General features: G+C 43.8%; 1 protein-coding gene across 1 annotated transcript in view; it reads right to left on the bottom strand.

Annotated features, from left to right (window-relative positions):
- Positions 1-318: 318 nt before the first annotated feature.
- The window catches only part of LOC140454488 (cytochrome P450 2F2-like), a 41,496-nt gene continuing 20,762 nt past the window's right edge, over positions 319-21,052 (bottom strand). The window contains exons 4-9 of the mRNA XM_072549279.1: positions 17,462-17,622; positions 10,375-10,551; positions 9,127-9,268; positions 5,793-5,980; positions 5,101-5,242; positions 319-2,317 (exon numbers count right to left, since the gene is read on the bottom strand). Of these exons, the coding sequence (XP_072405380.1) occupies positions 2,109-2,317; positions 5,101-5,242; positions 5,793-5,980; positions 9,127-9,268; positions 10,375-10,551; positions 17,462-17,622 (1,019 nt within the window). The 3' untranslated portion in view covers positions 319-2,108. The remainder of the gene's footprint in view (positions 2,318-5,100; positions 5,243-5,792; positions 5,981-9,126; positions 9,269-10,374; positions 10,552-17,461; positions 17,623-21,052) is intronic.

Here is a 21,052-nt window from a genome sequence, read left to right as displayed (position 1 = left end):
AGACAGTTGTAAATTTGCCCTGAAACCTATAGATCTCATTACAATCATGTAAAAACCTCTTTGTGGTGATGCTTGAAATGTTCCTAAACTCAAAACTGAAATGGTTTAATCTGGGTTTATCCCAATACTCGCCACAGAAATCTCACGAATTGCAATCTGCATTCTTATTTGAGTGCCATGCATCAGGAGGATAGCAAGATAGCATTTAACAATAACTTATTAAACCAGAGATGATATGAAATGGTCATCATTTTCTGCATTTTAACTTACAGTCACAAATAGCACTGAATCAACCCATTACACAGGCTAAAGGTTGGATTTATTTATGAGCAATATAATTACAATGAAGTGTTAAGATACAAAATAATATTACTACAGACTTCTAATCAAAGAACAAGTATCATTTTTAGAAAATTGATCAAATATATTTCCTTATAAGTGGCAAAATGCTCACTAAACAGATCCAGCTGCATGAGAAACTGCTGAAGAAATTAGATCAATTCTGTTATGCCAATGGAATTATTTCAGGTTGCAAATATTATAGAGATATTGTTGATGGGTTTGATATTAGAAATAAACACTGAATTGCTTGACCCATTGACGTGATCTCACAGGAAAGGGGAAGTCTTCCAGAAGCAGTGAACCCAATTCTAACATAGAAAAAATTTTACAGCATCTTTATTTGCATCCTATCCCATGAAGCTGAGGTAACCAAATTCCTACTTGCACTTACTTATAGTCACATACTGCAATCTGCTGATTACTAGCCTGTCATTTTCCTTGCAAGTGTCTCAGGTTAATGAACTGTTGTCATTGCAACGTTGGCTTTCTGTTTGAATTGAGCTTCCAACTCCAAATCTGCTCCATCTGAAAGACTGCCTGCTTCCAACTGCAAAACATTTGGGTCTACCTAGCCTATGCACAGCTAAAATCCTCATCAATGCCTTTTTGCCCACCATGCTTCCTCCAATTCATATTCCACCCTTTCTAAGCCCTAGACTATTGTGTCCTATCCTGGTGCCTTATTTCTGAACTTGCTTGCCAATTTGACACATCCCCATCCTCATGTTCAAATTGCTTTGTGACCTCATCCCTTCCTTTCTCTATTGCCTCCTCCAGCCCTACAATCTGTTCGTCTGATAGCTAGAGCAGGCAGCCAATGTAACAAAAATCACATCACAGTTTAAATTAAAATGTCATTTAGTGATGATGATGCACTCTATCCCATGAGATGCCTGCCTATTGCAGGACACCTGAAGTGTCCTAATGCTCACCATACTCCTCCTCTAAGGCCAGCTGTCACATAACACCAGGTTATAATCCAACGGGTTTATTTGATATCACATGCTTTTGGAGTACTGCTCCTTCGTCAGGTGAAGTGAGGCCTGACGAAGGAGCAACACTCCAAAAGCTTATGATTTCAAATATACCCGTTGGACTATAACCTGTTGGACTTCTGAACTTGTCCATCCCCACTCTTAACACTGACATCTCCACATTCTCCTCCTGTAAAGATGGCTGTGTGAGAGTGTGGATGTAACCTCAGAAGACGGGCAGTTCGATGCAATGACCTCCATGGCTCAGTGCCTGGATCTTCAGTGATAAACCTCTTTCAACTGTTCCATCATTGCTTCAGGTGATGGGTAGCGTATGCTGCCAGAAATGTTCAGGTCTACAAGTCCAGCTAAGGAAATCTTTTAAGGTAGCAACTGCATCATTCATAGAAGACTTAATGTGATATCGAGAAAATTTATCTTCTGTAGTATTACTGTCTTCACCGTGAAAACCTTCAGACAACTTTTCATAACATCTCCTTCATTCAAGATAACTTCCACTCTTTAAACATATCGAAATGTTATTTTCAGAGGTATTGCTGTTGGATTGTGGTAGAATCAACTTGTTCATTGTCCAGAGAAGTGAACGTGTTGTGTTCCCATCTGGTCCAGTTCAATGTCACAAGTTGACTAGGGCAATCAGGGAACTAGTGACTCTAACTATCCCCATCCTAAAAACAAATTATTTTGAAATGCTAGTTTCTTGTATCATAATGTTGTAGGTGCCATTTTAATCTCCTACTGATCACGTGGCTTCATTCTGTCAAAAATATATCACTCGCTGGCCATGTGTCTTGCTGACTTGCGAGGAACACAATATAGCTGGTATGGTCGATGTAGGGTTGAGAAACCGCTGGACAGTGGGCTGATATCAATGGTGTGTGGTTCCACTGGGGATCTCAAGGTGAAGTTCTGCAGCAGGGTTGTGAGAAACAGGAACAGCTGCATCTGAGCTACAGTCTTACCAATGCACATGCGGTTCCCTGTAAGACATGACAAGTAATCCAGATATATAAGGAACTGGCTTCACCATAATAGAGTAATAGAAAGTTACCAGAACATAGATTTACAAGCATACAAATTAGGAGTAGTATCAGGCCATTCAGCCCATCAAGCCTACTCTGCTATTTGATTAAAATCATGGCTGATCTGACCATGGCCTCCAATGTTCCTGTCTACTCTATACATTCTGACTGCCTTATTGATCAAAAATCTAACTCAGTCTTAAAATGCTCAATGACCCAGACTTCACTGATATCTTGGGAGGAGAATTCCATGGGCCAATGACACTCGAAGAGAAAATAATTCTTTTAAAAGATCAACCTTGTATTCTTAAACTGTCTCTCCTAGAGCTAGTCTCTCTCATGGGGAAACATCTCTCAGTATTGTGTTATGTCTCAGTACGCAGATATCCTTTTAGGAGACATGTTGATGACATTCGCCTCTGTATCAAGACATGTGACTTGAGGGTATAAAGGTCTCAGACTCCATTGTAGCTAATGAAAGTGTGCTACACTTTATAGTGCATTTTGTAGTTTAGATTAGATTCCCTACAGTGTGGAAACAGGCCTTTCGCCCACACCAACCATCCAAAGAGTAACCCACTCAGACCCATTTCCCTCTGACTAATTTCCCTAGCATTATGGGCAATTTAGCATGGCCAATTCACCTGACCTGCACATCTTTGGACCGTGGGAGGAAACCAGAGCACCTGGAGGAAACCCACGCAGACACGGGGAGAATGTGCAAACTCCACACAGACAGTTGCTCGAGGCTGGAATTGAACCTGGGACCCAGGTGCTGTGAAGCAGCAGTGCTAACCACCGAGCCACCATGCCGCCCTGTCTCGAGCAGAAAGGTTTAGGCCAACAGCACTCACCAAGCACAGGAGCACTGTCACCTGATCCAGATCCTACTCTCCACCTTGTGCTGATGAGCAACTTGCCATCCCCATTCCCAACAACCATCCACCAGGCGGGTAATTAGCAGCAGAATGTAAACATTTGCCAAGGGCAACTGACGTGTAAAATCAGCACAGTTTGGCTATTGCTCGTTACCCACTGAAGGTTAAAATCCAGACCCACGGCCTCTACTTCAGGCACTAGCTCTACTTCAGGCACAGATGGCTGAATGGCTCCTACTCTCCATATTTTTAAAGCTTCTAGATCAGTTAGGAGTGACTAAAAGTGAAATTATAGAATATGAAGCTCGTGTATTTCTGTGAGATTAAGGGTCGCTGCTTTGTTTTGAATCTTCTTTCATTCTTCCCAAGCTCCATGTCCACTGCCTCAGATATAAGAGCAGCCCAAGACTGTTCAACCCCTGTGCCAGTTCCACTACTGAATTAAATTATGGCTCATCTATGTCTGAACTCCATTAACCCACTTTGGTTAAGTCTTTAATACCCTTGCCTAACAAAGTCTGTCCATTCTGAATCTTTCAATTGCCTCTCCCAGCCTCAGTAGTTTACCAGGGAAGAGGACCTCAGGATTCCACTGCAGAGGATTGGAGGAGTTAGAAACAGCAGCAGGCCATTTGGACTTTTGGGCTATCTCCACCATTCAACAAGATCACAACTGACGTGAAAGTGATCTCAGACCCACTTTCCAATCCTCTCCCCATCTTTCATTATCAAACATCTATCCAACTCAGCCTTGAGTAAATTTAGAGATCCCTGCTCCTTACTTTCTGGGAGAGAAAATCCAAACTCCAATGACCCTTTAAGAGAGAATATTTTCTCACCTTTAATTTGAAAGGGAATCTATTCCCTCCCTTTAAACCCACCAGCCTTTGTGTGAAGAAATACTTCCTGCTATGATCCCTGAACACCTCTGGGACACCCGCACCAACCAACCCAACCGCCCCGTGGCTGAACACTTTAACTCCCCCTCCCACTCCGCCAAGGACACGCAGGTCCTTGGCCTCCTCCACCGCCAGACCATGGCAACACGACGCCTGGAGGAAGAGTGCCTCATCTTCCGCCTAGGAACCCTCCAACCACAAGAGATGGATGCAGATTTCTCCAGCTTCCTCATTTCCCCTCCCCCCACCTTATCTCAGTCCCAACCCTCGGACTTAGCACTGCCTTCTTGACCTGCAATCTTCTTCCCGACCTCTCTGTCCCCACCCTCTCTCCGGCCTATCACCCTCACCTTAACCTCCTTCCACCTATCGTATTCCCAACGCCCCTCCCCCAAGTCCCTCCTCCCTACCTTTTATCTTAGCCTGCTTGGCACACCCTCCTCATTCCTGAAGAAGGGCTTATGCCTGAAAGGTCGATTCTCCTGCTCCTTTGATGCTGCCTGACCTGCTGCGCTTTTCCAGCAACACATTTTTAAGCTATGATTCCTGAATAACCTGATATACATTTTAAGGCTCCGCTCCCCATCGTTCTGAACTCTCTCACCAGAGGAAATAGTTTTCATTTGCCCTAACAAATCTTTTAACAATCTTAAACTTACATTTGAAAGCTGCAATTCTAACACGTCCTTTGTGTGGCCTTAGTCTTGATTTTGGTTTATAGGTTCTTGAAAAGATAAGTTTGGCAGAAATAAATCACTGCCTCTTTCACTGTCTCACTTCTGTCCTTAGCATTTCAACATTACACTATGGGCTTTGGTCCCCTGGCCTTGCTTATGTAATTTAAAATAAAAATATGGGTGGGTTGCGCTTCGGAGGGTCGGTGTGGGCTTGTTGGGCTGAAGGGCCTGTTTCCACATTGTAAGTAATCTAAAAAAAACACACCCAGCATAAATATTGCCCAAACCTGATGAAAACGGCATGAAAGCTTCATTTTTCTTGAATCGCCCTTCCTCATCCAGAAAACGATCCGGGTTGAATGAGTTTGGATTCTCCCAACAATTGCAGTCGTACAAAACAGACGCAAGCACAGGGATGACAATCATTCCCTATCAAAATAAACACATGAATTAAGATTAATGTTAAGATCTGTGTTGTTAATGAAGCCAGTATCTTTCGGGGAAATGTGGATGACTGAACAAATGCCCTCTGAAATGGCCGAGTTATTAGCAAGCAGAGCTATTAGGGATGGGCAATAAATGCCAGCCTTGGCAGTGATGCCTACATCCTGTGAATAAATTTTTTTAAGATCTGCGGCAGATTTCTCTGGGCATAGACTGGGCTTAGCAGTCACCTATCAGAAGCCTCCCAAACATCCTCCAGTAATAGACATGGTCATCTCCACCACAAAGAATGAACAAGATTGTGTGACACACCAGGAAGAACTCCATTTCTCTTTAATGTGCCATGGGGCTCTGGAACTTTTGCAATGAGAACATCCCACTGGGTTTGCCACACTGGCCTTATCCCACTGGATTCTGTAAATGGCCCCACAAGATTCGCCAACCCCAATTTGTTTTGCCTGTAAGCAAGAGTGGGCTGATGCAGACAGCAACAGAAACTGAAGCAGATTAGAATGGCTAAAACTGGGCATGTTACCTTTGGAATCACAAATCCCTTGAAGTCTGTGTCTCTCGTCACTGTGTGTGGGAGATTTAATGGGATAATGTTGGAATATCGCTGGATCTCACAGATAGCTGCGTTGGTGTAAGGCATCTTTTCTCTATCTTCCATGGCAGGGGTGCGTTCAGACCCGATCACCTCGTCAATCTCATTCTGAATTTTTTCTGGAAAAGTACAACCATCATCAGCATTGGAAAGGGCTAGAGATGGTACATGATGAGGGGTCCTCAGTCAGGGGCAGGGAGCACAGAACTGGACTACAGAGAAAGGAACCAGGCAGATGGCAGAGGAATGAGGAGCTGCAGGCTCCGGACAAATGTGTAATGGAATGGGGGTTGATGGGAGCACGGACTCTTACTTTAAGGGTAAAAGCGATGGGAGGATGCATCGGTATCAATGTTTTGTAAAGCAGGAATCAAATTACCTGAGTCCAGATCTGCAAATGGTCACCTGGGGGAGAAGATTCTGAAAACACTTGCTTTGGTATTACTGTTTTAAGTTTTGAATGTGTTTTAAAGGTGTCCTTGTGAATGACCCACTTTCTGAAACACACCAATCAAATGTACACACAGATGCACACACAAATACATAGACACACACACACACACACTCTTAAACCGGCCCTACCCTTCAGAGACAGAAGACTGTGGACACACACACACACACACACACACACACTCTTAAACCAGCCCTACCCTTCAGAGACAGAAGACTGTGGATACACACACACATAGACACACACACTCTTAAACTGGCCCTACCCTTCAGAGACAGAAGACTGTGAACCACATAATAAACGCATCAGGAATTGAAGTGCTTGAATGAAAGAAGCAGTGACTGTGTTGATGCATAAAACAGAATAGCAGGCAAGGGTGGATTCTTTCACCAATGCTGCTGATGTGTCAATATTAGTTCCACTGCTCTATCTATGCCTGTCTCAATGACCTGGATTCTGGTAAATGAGACATCATTTGAAAGATGACAGAAATTTGCAAATGTAGTAAACAGTGAGGACTTCAGGAGGACATAGACAAATGGGCAAACATCTGACAGAGGGAATTTAATGCAGGAAAGCATATAGTGAAGAACAAGATGAGGCATTCTGAGCCAAATGGTAGAATTTCAAAGGGACTCCAGAAAGAGATGGACTTAAGTGGAAGTGACAGTAGCAGAACAAGTGGCTCTTAGAAAACATCCAGGATCCATGGGTCTCTAGACAGAAATAGGGGATTCAAAAGAAAGACTGATATGATTAAATATAATAAAACATGGCGTGGATCTCACCTGCAGCTCTCTGTCCAATTCTAGGCTCCCACGTTTATACTATGTGCCAGGGGGTTAAGGCCTTTGTTGAATTAAATAAAAACCTGGTGGATAATGTCTCCAGGATTCATTCTCCATGGCATTGCCTCAAACAATCATAATCGACTTGCCAACAATCAGAATCCTTAATACATGCAGTATAAATCTTTGCTTTCTTTGAAATTCAGCATTCTTACATCTGTCTCTTGCTTCAGCAATATCTAATTCAGTTCTGTACAATCAAGTGATTATTTTGAGACTTAGGTAAACACTGAGCATTGATCCCATTAACGTGGATCAATGAGATAGTTTGGAAGGAGAGGCTAAGAGCCGTTGGAGCCTATATTGCCACTTCCTTTAGATATAAAATAAATGCAGAAAATTAAGATGAATTTATGGCTTTGTTGAGTTCCAGCTTTGCACTTCATGAGCATTTTTCTTCAAAGCAATTAAATAAGTCTGTAATGGGTTGGAGAGCAATGGTGATTAACTGACAAAGGGATATAATGGGACAAATAATGAAATAAAACATGGGCATCCTCCAAGTAGGGTCATGACCTGAAATCTTGGAATCACGAGACAGCAGTGGCTACTGAGGAAATACATGCCCCTCCCACCTATCCCACAGGTCTCCTCTCCCCCTCCCTGCTCTATGTCTTCTTCCTGAGCTCCTTAACCTCTCTGTTTTCATTGAGGGATGTCACAGTAACTTTCAATCCTCAAAATGGTGGGAAAAGTTGGGGGGAGCATTAGTCTAAGAAGGTGTAAATAGCAACAGCAGAATCCGTTCTAACAGCTACCACCTGATGTATAATTGAAAATATGAAGAGAAAATGCTAGAAATATTCAGTGTTAGCCAGCGTCTGTTGAGGGAGAAACAGTTAATGTTGCACATTAAGATGGTTGGGTATCCAATTAGAAGAAGGTTACTGTGGTGTAATAGGTTTTGAGCAGGAAGAGGGAAAGTGGAAAGTGAGTAATGAAGAACACATGGGTGAAAAATATCATCGAATATTCCTGAGCAGCATTGCCCACCTTGCAATATATCTCCAGTGCTGAGTTCTTCTTCAATGTGAGAGTTGTGAACATTTCTGTGGTTTCACACTTCAGAATGAACAGTGCACTACTAAAACCACGTGAGAGGTGGTATTTATTTTTAAAAGTAATTTTGAGTCAAATTCTGTAGCCAATTGTATAACACTCGACAGTAGAAGATCAAATCCCTGGTGTGGACTTGAATCCACAAGCCTCTAGCTCAGAGGCTGTAAGCAGCAAAGAAGCCAGATCTCTGCCGAGCTATTATTGATTAATGGACATTCGCCAGACAGGACCCCGCAATAATTTCCTGCTCACCTTCTAACGTGAGATTGTTCATTGGAACAGAGCTGCAGTTCAGCATCTCATCGAGAAGATGGTACCTCCAACAATGCAGTAAACATAAGGCAACTCAAAGATAATGAGAGTGAAAGATGGAGTTGCATCCATTGATACCATTAAGCCGAAAAGTATTTTGCTGATGCTATCACAGGGGAAGTTTACCACAGATCGCTTTTACAGAGAGCCCTTGCTAAAAGTATGTGGTGTTCTTTATGGGTCTGAAAAGGTTAATTCTGAGATGTGCCATACATTAATGCCTTATGGAATTATAGACAGAACAATATTTGATCTCAGAGGGAGTGAGACCGAACATTCAGGTCCTCATAGCCCCTGTTCCATCATATCAACATAACCTGCAACTACCTTTTAATATTCAATAAACTACCTTTTTAACCAGCTAAGTCTCTTCTAGATTTTCTTCAAGCCATGCAGGCCATTTTGTTTCTTACACTTAAAGAGGCTGTTGGTAGCAACCTTAATCAGGAGCAGCAGCTCACAGAGCATGGAGAACTGGCATGACCACACAGCTTCACCTACAATATATACTAACACATTTACTGCCAATTGTACTGGGCTCTCTGGTATATACAAATCAAATAGCTAATGAGTACACAATGACTGTTCTTCCCACCTTGGACATCTGGGTACTTCAGGAATAGCAGGAGCCCCCATCGCATGGTGGAGCTGGTGGTGTCTGTTCCAGCAAGAAATATGTTAAATATGGACAGAAGAAGGTTCTCATCATTGAATTCAGTTTTGGGGTTGTCTTCCTCCTGGGAGAAAAGAAAGCAGGAGAGCAATAATAAAGAATGTAACTCATCATAAGATCAGGCTAATAGGCAACAGTTACTAGTCAACTACTCTGGGATGTCTTGGGTGGTGCCAGAGGCAATAAGGGACAATGATCACGTCTCTGGGTGTTGATCATTTGATTTGGCTCTACGTGTATGTTGCTATTGAGCTGCTGCTGCTCTTGGCAATAACAATGGTTCACTGTCATAACATGATTATTGAAAATGCAACACTTAATAGGCACCTTTCAAGTCTTTCAGAATGTCCCTAGCTAACAAAGTCACGTTGAAAGATGTTAACTGTAGACAAACACAACAGACAATTTGTGCCCATTGAAACCCATCTGTGAATTAGAAGGACAGCCAATATTTAATTTTAATTGGAGTTGCTGGCTGGGGAATATTTACAAGGTTGGGAGAACATTCTTGGTCTTAATTGAATATCACCTTTGGGATCCTTTTTGCCAATGGTATTTTTAACTCACTCACTTAGGATGAGGTTTGCACTGACATGGCCGGCATTCATTACTGATTCTCTAAGTTGCACTTTAAGGAGGTGATGGTGTGCGTTGTTTTCAAATCACTTCAATCTCTTGGTCACTAATGTCCTTTAGGGAAGGAAATCTGCCATCCTTACCCAGTCTGGCCGACATGTGACTCCAGACCCACAGCAAAGTGGTTGCCTTCTGAAATTGCCTGGCAATTCAAGCACGATTGGGGATGGGCAACAAGTGCTGGCCATGCCATCGATGACATCATGCCATGTAAAGAACAAAGAAAAGGGAATCGTGCTCGCTCTTACTGAAAATTTTATTTAAAATGTATTGATCTAATTTAGATTCTATCAGCCGCCATGGGATTTGAACTCTTGCCTCTGAAATGTTAACCTGGGCCCCTAGATTGCTAGTCCAACAACATCTCAACATCCCTTTATTTCCCCACTTATCCAATGACTATCCTATTCTTTATATTGCTTTGAATGAACTAGGGTGCAGACAGCTTTTTGGTAGGCAGTTCAGTAGCTCAAAGCCCAGAGTTTTTGGCAAAGATCAATACTGACAGAATTTATTCAAAACTTGTTTACAAACCTCTTCCATTTTCGCGAGGAAACTGGCAGTGAAATCCCAGGGCCTGTCTTTGGTGTGTGCGTCTTTGTGATTTTGGATCATTTCTCTCAGGAAATCTTTTATTTTAGCTGCGTTTTTGAAGAGCCTGTTGTGAGGGCCTGGGAGGCGATCCAAAATGCTGGGAAGCAAATCGTACAGCTGTAGACATGAAAGTACACAAGAATGGTAATGAGCTGAGTTCGGGCGCGAGGAGTGTCTGTCATCTTGTGGAGGCTGGAAAATTTCACAACCAAATAGCATGAGCTGAAATTTTTATCTGTCACTAGATTATGGGTATGTCTGAAGACAAAAACATACAAAAACATACAAATTTGCATTTATATCACATCTCTCCGTGTCTGCGTGGGTTTCCTCCGGGTGCTCCGGTTTCCTCCCACAGTCCAAAGATGTGCAGGTCAGGTGAATTGGCCATGCTAAATTGCCCGTAGTGTTAGGTAAGGGGTAGATGTAGGGGAATGGGTGGGTTGCGCTTCGGCGGGCCGGTGTGGACTTGTTGGGCCGAAGGGCCTGTTTCCACACTGTAAGTAATCTAATCTAATCTAATCTAATCTATCATAATGTCAGATATCCCAAAGTGCTTTATACCTACTGAAGCACTTTTTCTGAAGTGTAGTTACTATTCGAATGTTAGAAGCAGGTTAATTAATGCTACACATAATAAGATTCCATAAACAGTAGAGATAATGACCAGGTCATCTGGTTTATGTGTTACTTCAGAATTAAATACTAGCCTACCTCCAAGAGTACAACAGAATTGCTTATATCTACCACAGAGGTCAGGTGGAGCCTTAGTTTAACCTCTGCCTTGTAAGAGAAAGTGAGGACTGCAGGTGCTGGAGATCAGAGCTGAAAATGTGTTGCTGGAAAAGCGCAGCAGATCAGGCAGCATCCAAGGAGTAGGAGAATTGATGTTTTGGGCATGAGCCCTTCTTCAGGATTCCTGACCTGCTGTCTGACCTGCTGCGCTTTTCCAGCAACACATTTTCACCTCTGCCTTGTAAGACAATACCTCTGACAATGTAGCAGTTCTTTAGTACTACACTCAGAGTGTCGGTCGAGATTGCACGTTTGCATCTCTGGAGTGGAGTTTGAAAGTGTAACTATATGACTTAGGGGTGAAAGCATTAACCAGTTGTCCCTGTATTGGGGTCATTGAGCTATGTTGAACTCGAAGATCCCAGGTTGGGTTACAGACCTTAACTCAGTGTACAACAGTTTCCTTTAGTGTGGCACCGAGAGACTTGATATGCCACATTGTGGAAAATGTCAACACTCACTGCTCATAGATTTACAGTTCACCCTTTAGCAGGGACTGATGGGTAATCCTACCCCACATTGTGAAGGAACCTAGGTGAGAAACAAACCATGAAATTAGCCCATTAAGATAAAGAGTGCTTGCCACTTCAGTGGTAGTGTTCAGCACTAGGGAGAGGGGGGGTTACCCCTACTCTGAAACAGGATTGATTTCCACTTCTTTATTCCGTCCTGTTCATAACATTCTGGGCCCATATTCCTTCCCTTCTATCAGTTACCATCAACTTTAAGGTGAAACACAAACTTAAGAAACAGGTGCAGGAATGGGCCATTCAGCCCATTGAACTGACTCCACCACTCAAGATCATGGCTGATCTTCTACCCCAGCTCCACGTTTGCACCTGAAATATCCTGGTACCTGAAAGTATCCTGTCACCAAGTATCCTTTATTTACTAATGTACTGTGCATTGACAATGGCCAGCCAGCTACCTCATGTTAACCCAAACAACAAGAGGAGGAGGAGTATGTGAGAGAGTGAGAGAGTGAGAGAGTGAGAGAGTCAGAGAGTGAGAGAGTGAGAGCATATAGGTTTTGCTCCTCCCCATTTGCAGATGATTGACGTGTTTGTTAAGGACTGTATCATCTACCTGAACTTTGTAAGTCACGGTGCGTCAACATGGCCTTGTACCCATACAGGGCCATACCCATGGTTCTGACACCAAACTTCATCTCCTGAATTAAACTGTCTCTCTCACTTAGAAGAGGCATGGGGGCAGTAGTGCTGTTCCTGCTGCCATTTTACCTTCCACCCGCCTCCAGGTCTGGAAATATCAGGTTTAACCTGTTGTGGAGTCTCTTCCCCATCAGCAATTCTGTTGGAGCCATCCCTGTCGTTGCGTGTGGGCTGATGCTATAAGCAAACGTGAACCGGAACAGTTTGGTATCAGGTGACGCTGCAGCCTGCCTCTTGAAGTGTGTCTTCAACATTTGGAGTGTTCTTTCCACTAGACCATTGGACGATGGATGGTATGGAGCTGTTCCTATGTGCTGAAGGCCATTTGACTTTAGGAAGTATTCAAATTCCCTGCTGCTAAATGACATCCCATTGTCCATGACCAATACTTCCAGGAGTCAGTGTATCACGATGTTCAAAGCTTTTCAAATGTCATCCCGGAGTTTGCTGAATGAACTTTATGCACATCCAACCACTGTGAATGGGCATCCATAATGACCAGGAACATTGAGCCCATGAAAGGACTGGCATGTAACAGAGTCCAGGTGCCAGCCATTCTCATGAATGCGGGGGAGCTGCTGGTGGCAACCTTTGTCCTTGTTGGTACTCTGGCCAGTGCCCCACCAACACAGCCATGTCAGCATCTAATCCTGGCCATCAGACACAGCATTTTGCTAGCACCTTCAGTTTGGAAAACCCTAGGGAATGACCCTGGTGGAGTTCAGCCAGTAACTGGTGGTGAGTTTTACTTGGGACAATCACCCTTGCTCCATATAGTAATACGCCATCTTCTACTCAGAACCTTTCTCAACCAACTCCCCCCTAGTTGGCTTGGGCCCAATCCTTTTACTATAATCAGTGGGAACAGCACTAACTACTTCTCACAGGACACAAGAACTGAAGTTGTATCCATACTCTGTGATGGTTCCCCAGTGATGTTCTCAGTCTGGCTGAGGTCTGTGCAAAAAATAAGAGTTGAAGTCTCTAGTGAACCTTGTTAAAGACAGATTCTGCAACCACAGATACAGCTGCGCTGGTGTTGAACTCCATGGGAACTTTGGTAACCAATTAATTAAACATTAATTTTAATCAGTTCCAATTTGGGCATTGCCAAGCAATTTAATTGTTGCAACCCACATATACAAGAACTTTCCAGGGTGTGCAATTCTCCTTGGTAGTGGCCTATGGATTTTCCTACTCACGTCAGGCCTGTAGGACTGCTTTTCTGTCTTGAGTCAGCATAACAGCAGCAACTACAATGGCTCATTGGTCCAGATCCTCAAGAATGTTTAGCTACTTGGCCAAGGTTCGACTTTGATGTGGGGTTCTGCTGTGGGTTGGCATTGGGTCTGTTCAGGATATGTCCTGCATGAGGCTCTGCAATTGCCTTCACTCAAGTGGTATTCCTCAAACTCAGTCAGACAGGTGGTGGAGTCCACTTCCATTGGGATGCCCTGTAGCTCCCAGGCTTCACTTGTCACATTTTCTAATAACAGAGCCAGTTGTAATGCCTGTTTGAAGTCCCGTTGGGCTTCTGCATGGTTACATCATTAATCCTACATACCAAAAGGTCTCTCAGTATCTCATTCAGGGTTAACCCAAAATCACAAACCTCTGCCAGTCATCAAAAATCCTGAATTGATTCCCCCCGGTTCTCTAACAGCTGAATAAAACTGATAGCATCTCAGAAATAGAGGAGGTTTGAGGGTCATAATATTTCTTAGCCAACGCCATCAACTCTTGGAAGGTGCCTGGTGCCTTTGGGAAGGCTAAGCCCCTTGTAACCGAAAATGCTGTGGGTCCACATGCAGTCAGAAGGATTAATCATTACTTCATGTGCTCCAATGTCAATTGCCCGGGAAAAATAAAATCACATTCTTTCCATGCACTGGGCTTAGTCTTCGACATCAGGGTCAAACAAGTCAAGCTTCCCAAATATCGGCATGTGCTACCTAACTCTCATCACCACTGTAATAACTGCCCAGAGGCTGGTATCCCATCACCAAGTCACCCTTTATTTTCTTGTGCACAGTACACTGGCTGTAGCCAGCCAGCTCAGAGACAGACTGAGGAGAGGCTAAATCTCCCATAAATTTTTTATTAAAAAGACAACAGTTGCACAAATCTTTATTCAATTTCCACCACTAGGAAGAAAGGAAATCTCCTGCTAATATTGGTCAGCTAGGGCTTTCTTGATTGGCCCAGGTTAACAGCCCCAATCATGTAGTCAATGCGGTCCACCTGGTTCCAATCAATACAGCACCTGAATAACTATCTCTCTCAATTCCCATAGTAGCTAAAAATCTATCTATTTCAGCTGTAAATATATTCATTGCCAAGCTTTAACAGCCCTCTGCAGTGGAGAATTCTGAGCTCTCTCTCTGAGTGAAAAAAAAAATCACATCTCATTCCAAAATGGCTGAACCCTTATCCTGCAGCAATGACTCAGAGTGTCAGCCCTCTAACCAGGGAAAAACCAGCTTCTTTGTATTTCTGCTATAAAATTCTCAAACAATTTTATATATTTCAATGAGGATACCTCTCAAACTTCCACAGAATGTAGTCCACCGTACTCTCTTGCCATACTCTTATAGGAGAAAGTGAGGACTGCAGATGCCTACATTCCCTACAGTCAGCCCTACCCCAGCTCAGGACAACACTCTCACAGACCTGCAAAGGACCTCTACTCTTCTTCATCCACAGAAGATCTGCAGTCCTCACTTTCTCCTAGAAGATTTTAACCTACTGCGAAGCCTCTTGCAAGGATGCCTTCCTTGAAGAAGCTCTCTTCCTCCCTCTACAAGGATCTCAGTGAGTCCCTCTCTCACTGCACCCCCAAGGTCATCTTCTCTGCCCTGAAGCTCTTCAGCCATGTCCTCAAACAGACTCGCTACCACAGCCACATCTCCTTCCTCAGCACCTGCCTACGGAACCGACTGATCCCGCACGGACTCCGGACTACGTTCAGACCAACAAAATTTGGACCCAACCAGGACAACCAGTACCTACAACAAATCCGAAGCCTCCAACAACATACCTCCCTCCGGATCCTCTGCTCCACACTTGCAGCCATGCACCACTACCTACATTCCCTGCAGTCAGCCCTACCCCAGCTCAGGACAACACTGTCACAGACCTGCAAAGGACCTCTACTCTTCTTCATCCACATCCATATACTAAGCAAACAGTTCTTTCTAGCCAGATCGGAATTGGATGCTGCCTGACCTGCTGCGCTTTTCCAGCAACACATTTTCAGCTGCCATACTCTTATGCCAGGACTCAATCAAATACCGAAATGAATACATAAATTCTAATATTTATAAGAATTTCCACCTGTGATATTCAATACAGCCTTAGCATCGGGGCAAGGTGAAAGGAGTGTTATGGAGATGGAGGGTAGCTGGTCTATGCCAAGAGTTTTTGGCGCTAACCAGACTTCATTTCCTGATGAGGGCTTATGCCTGAAATGTTGATTTTTCCTGCTCCTCAGATGCTGCCTGACCTGCTGTGCTTTTCCAGCACCACACTCTTGACTCTAATCTCCAGCATCTGCAGTCCTCACTTTCTCCATACTAACCAGACTCCCAAACTCAGGTATCTTTAATAAGAGATGATAGTCACCACACCTTATTACTCGGTGATCATTTGTTAGGAAATCATAGATGACGTGATAGGGTTTCAGGGAATGAGTCATTCAACAGTGAGATGTGTTGGGGCAAGGTGAGGCTAGGAGCTGAGCCATAGGTGTGGAAGGATTCCTGAGAAATGGGGGCGACATGACTCAAACTGCTACCCCCAGCCTCGTGTATTCGATTAGATTAGATTCAATTCCCTACAGTATAGAAACAGTCTCTTTGGCCCAACAAATCCACACCGACCCTCCGAAGAGCAAACCACCCAGACCCATTCCCCTACATTTACCCCTGACTAATGCACCTAACACTACGGGCAATTTAGCACGGCCAATTCACCTGACCTGCACATCTTTTATAGAATAAAATTTGGACTTTGTCAAGAAGCCCCCAGCCAAAATACTGAACTGTAATGAGAACATCACAAAGGCATTACAGAAGGTGCAGGGAAGATTCATGATAGTGATTCCAGGGATAAGGAACTACAGAGATGTTGATAGACTTGGAAATCAGGGTTGTTTTCCTTGGACAAGACAAGGCTGAGAGGGGGTTCGATAGAAGTGCCAAAATCAGCAAAAACATGGGTAGAGTAGAGGCCAGGTCATCTGTAAAAAGAGTGATAGCGATAGGAGGAAATGCTTTATCCCGCACTGAGTGGTTGGGATTGGGAATACTCTGAGAATTGGATCATTTTCTGAAAAGGAAGAATGTGCGGGGCTATGGACAAATGGTGGCAGGAAGGAGAGGGGAGGAGAAATGGTATCATGTCAACTGCAGTTGCAGAATGCCAGGGTAGCATTATGGGCTGTGCTATATCATTCAATGGGTCTGCTAGGCATATGAAGAACACTCAGATGCTGCCTGGCCTGCTGTGCTTTTTCCAGCACCACTCTAATCTAGACTCTGATCTCCAGCATCTGCAGTCCTTGTGTTTGCTTATATGAAGAACACTCCCATGGATCATTCAGGAAACATTTTCTCAGAACAAATACAGAACTCCCAGACAGAACAGGTTATGGAGATTTCGTCACAATGTTTTGTGAAATGTACAGATTGTTCTTCGATGAAACGATTTACAATTATCGCATTCCACCTTCTGGTAAAGATTTTTTTTAAAGTGTTAGGGGAGTGGAAAGGTAATGAGGAGCTTTGATGTCTTTATTCTGAGCTCAGAGTTCTCATTAAACTTTCAGCTCTTTGATGTGAAGTTTATTCAGTGAATTAAGAACCAACACTACTGAGGTGAACTGCAAATATTGGTGAGTTCAGGGGTGTGGGGATACTCATGGAATGAGCTGTCACCCTCAGAGTTCAAAGGTCAAGGAGTATTGGTCAGTAGGAGAATGGTCTGTACTACTGAGCGAGAAACAAGTGAAGGCAGGCTGTGAGAGAAATGGAGAAAGTAAACAGTGGCAGTGGTTGACTTACCTGCCCCCAGGGGCTGCTAATGACTCTCATGTTTTCTGTGATCATGTCCAACAGAGTGAGCAGATTCTTATCTGTGTAATCGAACCGGTTCCCAAAGACAACGGCACACATTATGTTTGCGGTGGCGCAGGTCAGCTGGAATGTGGGGTCAAAGGCCGACCCTGGTGAGACAATGTGAGTTGATTAGAGCAGCACAGCAAAGCAAAACATCAGCAGGATGGGGGTGGGAGATGGAAGGGGGTGGGGGGTGGTGACAATCTGAAGTGGAAAAGAGTGAGGGTAAGGCTTAATCTTCCAAAGCTGTCTTGGTGTGGGGAAACATCGTGTTAAACACTTCTTATTGGATTGGCCGATAGTATAAAGCAAGTGGCGGCATGGTGGCTCAGTGGCTAGCATTGCAGCCTCACAGCGCCAGGGACCTGGGTTCAATTCCCGCCTCGGGCAACTGTCTGTGTGAAGTTTGCACATTCTCCCCGTGTCTGCATGGGTTTCCTCCGGGTGCTTCGGTTTCCTCCCACAATCCAAAGATGTGCAGGCCAGGTCAATTGGCCATGTTAAATTACCTGTAGTGTTAGGTGCATTAGTCAGGGGTAAATGTAAGGGAATGATCCTGGGTGGGTTGCTCTTCGGAGGGTTGGTGTGGGCTTGTTGGGCCGAAGGGCCTGTTTCCACACTGTAGGGAATCGAATCTAATTGAAAAAGAGTCAACAGCTGATTGGCCCAATAGCACAAAATAAGTAACAGTTACCCATTATGGACCACACCATATTTCCCACCCACAAACTTAAGCCAATCCATCAGTTTCTTTCAAAGAATTGACACAGGCATGTTGAGATAAACAGCCTCCCTCTGTGCTGCCTCATGCCTATGACAGGCATATGACATTCAGAGCTCTCAGTCACAACTTTAAAACTTGGATACAAACACGTATGTGTGGCCTTTATCATTTGGGTTACAGACAATGTTGAGACTCCTACGAATTAAATATAGATTTATGTTAGATACCTCACGGCTATTAGTGGAATTCACATGTCTTTATTTAAGGATGGGTCAACACTAAATACTAAAGTTTCTGGACTGTTTCATACCGGACAATAGGGAAGATCGAGACTCAATTTGTGGCACAAATTATAATTATCAACTTCCAATTCTATTATAATAGCCTCCTCTATCCAAACTAAACAAGGCCTCAGAAGTGTGAACCAACATTACAGGATGTGGAATCAATGCATACGTGTGCTACAACACCCATGTTTTCTTCATCTGTTTATAACATCAACGAGGTTGTGTATGCGAAGCGATTCAAACTGTCTGTTCAGCTAACCTGCAAATCAAACCTGGAATCTAGCTGCAAAGCATCCAGTAACCAGAGTACTCAACCTGTTCAAGTCAAAGCGAAGTTGAACAGAATTGTGAGCAACAATACCTCGCGACCTGATGTACTCAATGTATTTTCCGCTCACTTTGGACAGAAGGTTAGTGAAACATTGTCATCTATCACACCAGCCTGTACCCACAGTCACTGCCGCAGCCTCTGGACCAGTCATCTTGAGAGTAAACCCACGAAAAGCAATTGGCCTCAGATGGAGTCCCCAGCCTTGCATGCAGATCTTGTGCGGATCAGCTGTGGGAGTATTCACAGACATCTTTATCCTCTCCTTACTACGATCTGAAGCCCCCACTTGCCTCAAGAAGACCACCATCATCCTGGTGCCAAAGAAGAACCATGCACAGTGCCTCAATGACTACCACCCAGTGGCTCTGGCATCCACTGTTATGAAGTGCTTCGAGAGGTTAGTAATGGCTCCACCCTCCCAGATTGCCTTGATCCTTTGCCGTTCACCTACTGTCACAACAGGTCCATGGCAGGTGCCATCTCCTGGCCCTACACTCAGCCTGGAACATTTGGATAACAAGGATACCTACATCAGGCTCCTATTTAATGACTACGGTTCCCCTTTCAACACCATAATTCCAAACAAACTCATCTCGAAACTCCAAGACCTAGGTCTCAGCTCCCATCTCTATAGCTGGATTCTTGATGTCCTGATCCATAACTGAAATCAGTAAGGATAAGTGACAAAACCATTTCCATCATAATCCTCAACACCAGTGCTCGACAAGGCTACATACTTGGCTCCTTACCGTACCCTTTATACACTCACGACTGTGTGGCCAAATTCCATCTCAACTCCATTTACAAGTTTGCTGGTGACACCACTGTTGTAGGTTGGATCTCAAACAGCGACGAGACAGAAACCAGGAAAGAGACTGAGTGCTTAGTGGCATGGGGTAAAGGGCAACTATCTCTCCCTCAATGTCAGCAAAACAAAGGAGCTGGTCATTAACTTCAGGAAGTGGAGTGGAGGACACTCTCTGCATCAATGGGGCTGAGGTGGAGATGGTTGAGAGTGCCTGGTTCCTAGGAGTTGATGATCTGTTCTGGTCCACCCATGTTGGATCAAGAATGCACAACAATGTACTTCCTCTGGAGGCTAAGAAAATTTGGCATGTCCACAAAGACTCTTACTGATTTTTTTATAGATGCACCATCGAAAGCATCCTCTCCAGATGCATCACAGCTTGGTTCGGCAACTGCTCTGCCCAGGACCACAAAGAAACTGCAGAGAGTTGTGAACACAGCCCAGTCCATCATGCAAACCAACCCTTCATCTGCACTTCCCGCTGCTTTGGGAAAGCAACCAGCATAATCAGAGACCCCTCCCACCCCAGTTATACTCTCTTTCACTCTTTTTCGTTGGGCAGAAGATACAAAAGTGCAAATACAGATATAAATAGATTCAAGAACAGCTTCTTCCCTGCTCTTATCAGACTTTTGAATGCACCTCTCAAATGTTAATGCTGATCTCTCACTCTGTACCTTCTCTGCGGGTGTAACACTGTTTTCTGTACTCTGTTCTGCTACCCCGATGCACTTTGATCTGCCTGTGTAGCACGCAAACCGACACTTTTCAATGTATCTCGGTACATGTGACAACAATAAATCAAACTCAATCAAATTCAAAGTTAACCTGAGAATCAACTTGCTAGATATTTAACTCTAAGAAATCTTGCAACTTTCTGTGCACCCTTTGCTTTATGAGACCCTTCCTTTACTGTTAAAGCCCCAATGCTATTCACAATGCTATGGGCCTGCCAGTTAGAAGACCAGACTTGTAAGTCTGAGAGTAAGACAGCTGTAATGTGTCGAAGTGCACTGTTTTTATGTGCATGCAAATTTTGTGTACACAGATGCCTATTTGAAATTGAATGTGTGATGTTGCATTTACCCAAGGTGAAGGCATTGGTAGAATCTTTGGACTAGTAATCCATAACTCCAAGCTAAAACTCTGAAGTTGTGGGTTCAAATTTTAAATTCAATAAAAGTCTGGAATAAAGACCTAACCTAATAGCAACAAGTAACCACTTTCCATTGTCGTAAAAAAAAATCTGGTTCACTGGTGCTCTTTAGCAAAGCAAATCTGCCATCTTTACTTGGTGTAGCCTGTATGGGATTCCTGATCCACAGCAATATTGTTGACGCTTAACTGCCCTTTGGGTAATTAGGGATAGGCAATAAATGCCCATATC

This window comes from Chiloscyllium punctatum, chromosome 29 (genome assembly GCF_047496795.1).
Source record: "Chiloscyllium punctatum isolate Juve2018m chromosome 29, sChiPun1.3, whole genome shotgun sequence".
In the NCBI taxonomy this organism is placed as follows: Eukaryota; Metazoa; Chordata; class Chondrichthyes; order Orectolobiformes; family Hemiscylliidae; genus Chiloscyllium; species Chiloscyllium punctatum.
Note: the sequence above shows the minus strand (reverse complement) of the source record. Positions and strands in the feature narration are given on the sequence as shown.